General features: G+C 50.0%; 1 protein-coding gene across 2 annotated transcripts in view; it reads right to left on the bottom strand.

Moving 5' to 3' along the window:
- Positions 1–580: 580 nt before the first annotated feature.
- DHX8 (DEAH-box helicase 8) overlaps positions 581–8,432 on the bottom strand; it is a 33,787-nt gene continuing 25,935 nt past the window's right edge. For both annotated transcript variants that reach the window (XM_045080749.1, XM_004772601.3), the window contains 5 exons: positions 5,957–6,094; positions 4,931–5,059; positions 4,555–4,751; positions 3,930–4,109; positions 581–3,207 (listed from right to left, as the gene is read on the bottom strand). In XM_045080749.1, the coding sequence (XP_044936684.1) occupies positions 2,988–3,207; positions 3,930–4,109; positions 4,555–4,751; positions 4,931–5,059; positions 5,957–6,094 (864 nt within the window). In that variant the 3' untranslated portion in view covers positions 581–2,987. The remainder of the gene's footprint in view (positions 3,208–3,929; positions 4,110–4,554; positions 4,752–4,930; positions 5,060–5,956; positions 6,095–8,432) is intronic.

Genomic DNA, 8,432 nt, shown 5'->3' with positions numbered 1-8,432 from the left:
TGCGGTTTCCATGATGCTCTTCCCATGACCACACTGTCTGTGTCTATTCCCTAGCTGTGTGTCCACCCTCCTGCTGTGGCTCCAGGTTTGTTTTTGCTAAAGCTGGGGACAAGAGTTTATATGGAGAGGATCTGGAGAATGGGGAGAGAAAAAAGGCCCCCGGGGCAAGAGGGTGCAGGAAGAGCTCTGTGTTCTCATCAGTGAAGATGACACTGGCTCCTTCCCCAGATTTAGGGGAGACCAGAATGCTGGGGCTGTTTTCTATGGGTAGATGGGAAAGGCAAAGCTAAGAAAGTGGTAACACCTAGAGAGGGAAGAGACCTGACAAGGGGTAGCAGTGCAGGTGGGAGGGGCAGAATGGAAGGTTCTAGATTCAGGCTCTGGTGAACATGCACTCTCCAGTTAAACCAGAATTGCTGCCGTCGGAGCCTACACAGGCTCAGCCCTTATTAAGACTGGAGCAGCTTGGGTCCCCAGCCCAAGCCCTCAAAGGAACGGATGCTTGTCAACCACTACCCACAGATGAAAAGCAACGTTATTGTTTTCCTAGAAACTGAAAACATCAAGTTAACTTTTATAATTGAGAGCAAGGAACAGGACATTTTAAAATATAATTTTTAAAGAATACACGTTTTCTTAAAAATACATAATTTAACTCCACATTAAAGCCTGACCATCTGGGTGGGAAACTAGACGTCGGTGGAAACCCTGAAGTCCTGAGTGTGCGTAAAGGAGTGACCAAGATTTGGGTGAGGAATGATATCCACCTCCCCACCCCCAGACCTGTGACCTCTACCCTCCAGGATTGTTTATTAACACGCCACTCCTCGCAGCTCTTTGTTCAAATCCCTCAACTTGGAGGGCCACTACTCAGAGGAGGCAGGCAAGCTCTGGACTGGATGAAGGTGAACTCTGGACTGAGAAGTCGAGTTTACACGATCAGCACTGGTATTGTCCGCCACATAAACAAGCACACACATGGCACGTGCACCAGGACAGGGAACCCCTGAGTCAGGCTCCTGCAGGGGTGGGGTGAATGGCCTAGAAGATTCCAGCTCCCTGTAGGAGACCCACAACCTCTCCTGGCCTGTCACTCAATCTTGGGGAAATATTGTTTCAAAGAAGAGAAACAAGGGCCCCATTGTGTGGGAGCAGCCGTCAAGTCCTCCTCCCCAATCTGGCCCCTTTCTCCCTCTGAGCAGGCCCAACAATGCTGCTTCCATGTTGTTTTCTGACGGACAGTCTGAAGGTCAGACCCCTAGCCATACAGACAGAGCAGAGAAATAACTGTAGCTCTCGGAGTAGATGTTCAAACACCCACAGAGCTAGGGTCCTTTTTGCTCACCTAACCCACAGATGACTAGCCTGCTGTCTCTCACCTTGGCCTTTTAAACCTGTCCTTCTCAACCTCAGCTTAAATCCCAAACCTCTCCACATGCCCCCCAGGGTCTTAAGGATCTCCTAGGTGCCAATGCCTCCGGGGCTGGTCACTCAGTGGGGACTAGGGAGCTGGGTGCCCAGCCCCTGCTTCATATGTGGCTTCCTCTGCAGGCGCCTCCCTGTCTCTCCCCACAAGGCCTTAAAGGTAAACACATATTCCATCCCTGCCTCGCCCATGACTGGTCCTGGGCTTCCTGAGGAGCATTCAGGACGGGGCAGGGACCTCCACCGGCAGACGCCCTGGCCTGCTGGATTCTCTCTGAACTGTCTTCAGGGTGGTCAGTTTGTTGCCCAAAGCCTACATTCTTTCACATCCTAGAATGTCTTAGAGTCTCAGCACCTGGTATACAACTCAGCAGTTCTAGTATTCACAGCATTTCAGAACTTACTAGAAGAGGGATGAAAGGCAGTGCAGGCCCAGTCCCCCAGGGGCTTTTCTACCAGCTCCACACCTAGACCCGCTTTCCAGAAGCTCCACCACCAGCTCCACCACCCAGCCTGGCAGCATCTTTCTGATGTTCTTCCCAGCTGAGAGCTTCCTCAGGCACCATGAGGGGGGCACTGGGAAGTGGTTATTCCCCAACTAAATGCTATGAGAAACCCACTCAGCAACAGCGGCACAAACTGGCTCTGAGAGGGGTTCTGTGGGTTTTGTTTGTGGTGGGGGACGAGAGGTTTTGACCAGAAAAACCCTTTGTTAAAGCCCATGGAGGCCCCCAGGGAAAAAAAATTAAAACAAAATCAAATCAAATCTGTGACGTCGCCTGCATGTTTCCGAAGGAGAAAGGACACGTTCCATACCCAGTGCACTGCAGCTGTGACCACCCGGGCACCCAGACCAGGGCAAGGGGATGTGGTTAATCCTGGGCCAGGCGGCAGAGCCAGGCTCACTCGGGTGTCGACTGCAGGCCTGGGCGATGCGTCACCTCCTAGCCCAAAGCGGCCCAGAGCTCTGGTTACAGGGGACTCTCCACCATGGATACCAAAGTCGCCCATCTCCCCACCCTGACCCTGGGCCAGTATCCTAACCTTCCAGCCAGAAGAAACACCCACGGAAAACCGTTTGTTTTCTTAAGAAAATAAATATTTCTAGGAGATTAAGCCAAAGTACAAGGGCTGGACAGGGGCAGGAAGACGAGGCAACATGGACAGTGAGCTGCGTGGCTCCCTCCTCCAGAGTCCCAGCTAGGGCATCAGGCCCTCACCATGTCTGGGGGTCAGGTGCTCACGACTCCCTTTCCCATCCTGGAGTGAGAGGAGTTGCCCACTTCGTGGAGATGATGCCCTGTGCTCCCACGCCAGCAGTGAGCCCCCGCTGGCCACAGTGCCTCAACGTGGCAGGGGCTGGAAGCTCTGGTCAAAGCCGGCGGAAATCCCTGTTCATATTTTACCACCAGGGAAGAAGTTAAGAGTCCAGTTTAGAAAAGGCCCAGGGAAGACATTCGGTCACCAGACGGCTGTATCCTCAGGACCAGCCCATCCTCCGTAACGTGTGTCCAAGCCCTGGGCCACTGCTGCAGGCCAGACAGACGAACCAGTCTCGCCTCTCAGCGCCGGCGGAAGGCCCGGGATATTCTCCACGCGTTGGGCTCCTCATAGCGGTTGTACAAGGGCTCAAGACGCTGCTGCTTCTTCTGCTTGCTCAGCTTGGTCGGGTCGGAGACCTTGAAAAAGGCTGGAGCAAACTCCACAAGCCACCTGGGGTCGATAGTGGTGACCTCACGCATGTACTCCTTTGTGGTCAGCACCAGCTCGTGGTACACCACCCTGAGTGGGCACAGAGAGAAGGCTGCAGCCTCCCACGCAGGCCCCGCTCCACAGTCCCCGTGGTCCCCGGCGGGCCTCAGCTGAGCTTACCTTTCACCCCCTTACCTCCCCTGAGGGGCCCCTCGGGAGGATGACAGCCACGCTCCAATACCGAGGAGCTGCACGCCTCTCACTGTAAGAAAGCTGTGCTGTCGGGAGGTGTTCTAGTCCTGGCTCTAACTAGGTAAGTGACATGAAGCCAAGCACACCCCTTCTCTGGACCTGGGTTTCCTGCTCTATGGGATGGTAGGGTGGTTTTTCTGGCTGTCTCCACAGAATTTTGGGGCCTCGAGGCAGCATCCCGGGGACTGCTGCAGGGCCAGGGAAGGCCGAGCAGCAAGGCTCTGCATCTCTAACCCCTCCTAGCACGACAATCCATGGTTTTATCGTAGTTTGGTATTAGGGTGGGTAAGAGTCCAATTTTTAAGTGCTACTTTAAAAAACTTGCTTAAACTGCCCCACTAGACAATCTCTAAGGTCCTCTTTGGTTCTCACTCCGATGACTTTATTTCTCAAATGTGCCGGACACTGTGCCCACCTCTGGCTTCCGCTGCTTTAGAAATGGAAGCGATGCTAGAGGAGGTAGTGCTGGGCTGGGTAAAGAGCCAAATGCACAGTGCTAGGAGAACTGCAGGTCCTTTCTGCCCACGACTGTCCCCCAGACCCGGGTCCTGCCCACCTACCATTCGGGCTGTCTGTTGAAGAGAGCGCTGGAAGGGTGGATGTAGACCACCTGCTGGTCGATCAGTGTCCGGTAGCCCTCCTGTGGGTCTTTCTTGGCAGCGTTCCGGAAGAATCCACTGCAAATGGCCTTCTGCACTCGCACCGTGGACTTGCCACAGGAGACCACATCCAGCTTGTGTCTAGCAGGAGAAGAGATCAAGAGAGGATAAAGATGCGTAACTACTCTGCGGTCAGAGGTTCTATATTCTAGTGAAGGGGTCAAACACCCCCCCCACCCACCGTGGGTCCCCAGAGTCGGCGGCTCCCCTCTTTCAGCCCTAAGTGCACCAAAGGGGCAGCTCTACAGTGGGCAAGATGGATGCAGGAAGAGCCAGAGATTCTACTTGATTCAATCTACAATGTTCCACATGCTTATAAACAAAGCATTTTTCAATTACTGAGAAGTAAGCTTCTTAGGAACTTTCTGAAGTGATTCTCAGCTGCACCCGCCTGGGGAGGGGTACAACAAAGATGGAAAAGCTGGAGGAAAAGGCATATGTGAGAAGCCTGTAACCTCTCAGGTGCACGGAGACACGAACAGATAGGTTAGTCCACACAGACACGGGGCAAGTCCCCAGACGTCACCTGTCCATTATGCCTAACATCTGCTTGCGAATATCCTGGGCCCGGCGCAGAGAGCGAGCCTGGATGAAGTTCTCATAGCACCATGGGTTGGAGAACTTGTTGTTCTTCCAGGAGTTGTACACAGCCAGCAGGGTAAGGTGGTCCCCTTCGGTCTGGTGGAACTTGGCTTTCTTCTGGTCGGCAAGGGCTTGTTTATCCTGCCAAGAAGTGGGACAGAGGATCAGTTTCCATCCAACAGCTACTAAGTGAGCACTCAGCAATTGCAGAGCCCTACCCGGCCCCATCAAGTGTCCATATCAAGCACTATGGTGGCAACAGGCCGATGTAACCCAACATCACCACACCCTGTACCTGAACGTGAGTCTGAACTCCCTACCTTGGGCCTGTAGAAGACGTTCTGCACCGACAGCATGGACACGATGGTCAGCATCTCCTCACTGCAGCCCAGATGCACGGACATGATCAGCATTTTGCACAGCATTGGCTCCAGAGGGAATTCTGCCATCTAGAGGGAGAAGTGGAGACTACAGCTGCTGGTAAGCAGAAGACCCATCTATCTGTACTGGCCAGTGGCAGACCCTGAGAGAGCCCACTGGGCAACAGACCACAGGACCTTTACCTGGGCATGATGTTAGCTGGGCATGTTGTTTTCACATTTCCCAAATAAACCTCAACGAAATGCATGTGACCGAGAACATAACTCTTGTTGGGGTAGATGGAAACTTTGCAGACATCTTTCAAAATTAAGTCTAGACTTAATCATGTATCCCGAAGTAAAACTGACTATGAACGGAATTCCTTTTGCGGTAAAGAAATAATTTATTAGGGGCATTTGGGTGGCTCAGCAGGTTAAGCCTCTCCCTTCAGCTCAGGTCATGATCCCAGGATCCTGGGATCAGGCCCCGCATCGGGCTCTCTGCTCAGCAGGAAGCCTGCTTTCCTCTCTCTGCCTGCCTCTCTGCCTACCTGTGATCTCTCTGTCAAATAAATAAAATCTTAAAAAAAAAAAAAAAAAGAATTTTTTTTCTTTTTTCTTTTTTTAAAATTTTATTTATTTATCAGAGAGAGAGAGGGAGAGAGCGAGCACAGGCAGGCAGAGAGGCAGCAGAGGCAGAGGGAGAAGCAGGCTCCCCGCTGAGCAAGGAGCCCGATGTGGGACTCGATCCCAGAACCCTGGGATCATGACCCGAGCCGAAGGCAGCTGCTTAACCAACTGAGCCACCCAGGCGTCCCAAGAAAAAGAATTTTTAAGTGATAGGGGGAAATCCAGTTTAAAAACAGGCATCTAAAATTCTACTCAAAGTTGACCCAGGGCCTCAGAGTTTGATTTTGCACAGAACATAGCGTCTAGAAGGCTGGCTGCTCTCCCCAAAAGCACCGTTAAGTTCAGTCTGGCTCCTACCCTGCGGCCCAGGCGAGTGAGCAGGCCCTCGTCGTCCAAGGCCCCCAGCGTATACAGCTGCTCCATGGCTGTGATCAAGGTTTCCATTGGAGGCGCATCCATGAAATCAAAGGACAGCAGGTCATTGATGCCCATGGCCTAGAAGAGAAAGGAAGAAAGTGTGTGACAAAAGGGTCAGTACCACCAGCGTTAATGGGGAGGGACAGTCCTTGTCCACTTCTTTCCTATTTCTTCTGCTGCAGGTACAAAGTCTTCAGTAAACTTAGCAGTCATCTCCAAGGCTGGGCCACACAAAACACTCAGACTAGTAGGAAGCATCTACTTTCTCTGGAAACTTGAAAAACTGCTGTTTGTTGTAAATGTAAATACAACTCAACACCAAAAAGATGACAATTTAAATATGGGCAAAAGGAGGTGCCTGGCAGGCTCAGTCAGAAGAACTTGCAACTCTTGATCTCACGGTGGTGAGTTCAAGCCCCACGCTGGGTGTGGAGATTACTTAAATAAACAAATAAATATATTAAAAAAATAAATAAATACAAATAAAAATGGGCAGAGGACACGAAGAGACATTTCTCCAAAGAATATGTTATAAAGATGGCAAAAAAGCTCATGAAAATATGCTCAGCAGATCTGGTAATTAGGGAAATGCACATCAAAAGCACAAGAAGGGCAACTGGGTGGCTCAGTCGTTGAGCATCTGCCTTCAGCTCAGGTCAGGATCCCAGGGTACTGGGATCGAACCCTGCATCAGGCTCCCTGCTCAGCGGGTTTCCTGCTTCTCTCTCTCCCACTCCCCCTGCTTGTATTCCCCCTCTTGCTATGTCTCTGTCAAATAATATATAAAATCTTTAAAATAAAAAAGCACAAGAAGATGCCACTTCACACCTGCTACGACAGCCACACTAAGGAGGGTTGGCAAAGATGTGGAGAAACATGGACGCTTGTGTTGCCAGTACAATGTAAACAGGTGATTTCTCAGTGAGTTAAACATACAATCACACTATGATCCAGCAATTCCACTTCTAGATATGCCCAAAAGAACCAAGAGGAGAATACAAGCAGATACCTTTGCACTCATTTTCATAGCAGCATTATTCACACCAGCCAAAAGACAGAAACCACCCGATTATCCACCACCAGATGAAGGAACAAACAAAACACAGTGTATGTACGCCAGGAGTATTACTGACCCTTAAAAAGGAAATTCTAACACAGGCTATAACACAATGAACCATGAAAACATGATGCAGAGCAAAAGAAGCCAGACACAAAAGGACAAATGCTGCATGATTCCATTTACATGGAAATTAAGTTCACAGAGACCAGAAAGTGGACTAATGGTCCTTTTAGAAAATGCTCCTGATGGTCACCATGGGCTGGAGGAGAGGAAAAAAAGAGATGGTTCGTTGTAAAGGGGACAGAGTTGCTGTTTGGAATGATGACAAAGTTCCAAAAAAGGACGGTGGTGATGGCTGCATACTTGGGAAAGTTAATGCCACTTAATGCCACTGAACTGTACATCTTAAAAAGGTTGTAAGAGTAGTATATTGCATATTTTACCAAAATTTTTTAAAAAGGATAACACACCAGCTTATCCTGTCTCTTGCATACATAATTTCTGCTATGCATCAAGGAATCGCCTTGTGGCAGGTGGCAGGGCTGTGCAGATGACTAAGATATGGTCATGGCCCTCACAGAGTTCACAATGGTGAGACTCATGTATACAAAACCGCAGTAACACAGCACAATCCGCGTGCTGCGCAGAGCAGGCTTTGATGTGTCTGTTAGCTAATCTGATTAATCAAAGAAACAGAAGAGTGATGCACTATCCAAGTATGTATAAGGGAGATGTGGTGGGCCCTAAGCCTTCTGTTTCTTTCCCCTAAAGTGACTGTGACCATAAACACAGCAGGTGTCCAATAAATGCTTATTGTATGAATAACTACAAGAAATTATGTTAGCAATCAGCAAGCACTGTGGCAAGGGCCTTTACCTGTATTATCTCATTTATTTTCACAACAGATACTATTAATAGCCCACTTCTGGAAAGGAGAATATAGAACAGAGGGCTGAACAAATAAATTTGCCAAGGACAGAGAGCTCAGAGCTGAAGTTTGAGCCACAGATGCCTCTCTGTTCTCACTCCAGGGACTGGGGCAGGGTTTTTTTTTTTTTGGTCTGAAGCTCTGTTTTAGCCCCTCTTATAGCAGATGAATAATAAATTACAACAGAGCACTCCACACCAGCAGAATGCCAGCGCCCCAGGGCAGCATCCGTGTCAGGGGTGGGGATGCCATCAGCTGGGAAATTATTCATGCAGCTCTCCCTGCCAAAAGAGAATGAGGGTCCTCACTGGGGACTGACAAAGGAAGAGCAGTGATTCAGAATGAAAACCCAGCCCCCAGAGGGTCAGGGTGAAACCTGTACTGATAGTTCCCTTACAAAGTTTTTAGACTGGGAGTTTCACTTCCAT

Source organism: Mustela putorius, unplaced genomic scaffold (assembly GCF_011764305.1).
Source record: "Mustela putorius furo isolate JIRA1106 unplaced genomic scaffold, ASM1176430v1.1 tig00000487_pilon_pilon_pilon, whole genome shotgun sequence".
Taxonomy (NCBI): domain Eukaryota; kingdom Metazoa; phylum Chordata; class Mammalia; order Carnivora; family Mustelidae; genus Mustela; species Mustela putorius.
This window is presented reverse-complemented; position numbering and strand designations above follow the sequence as displayed.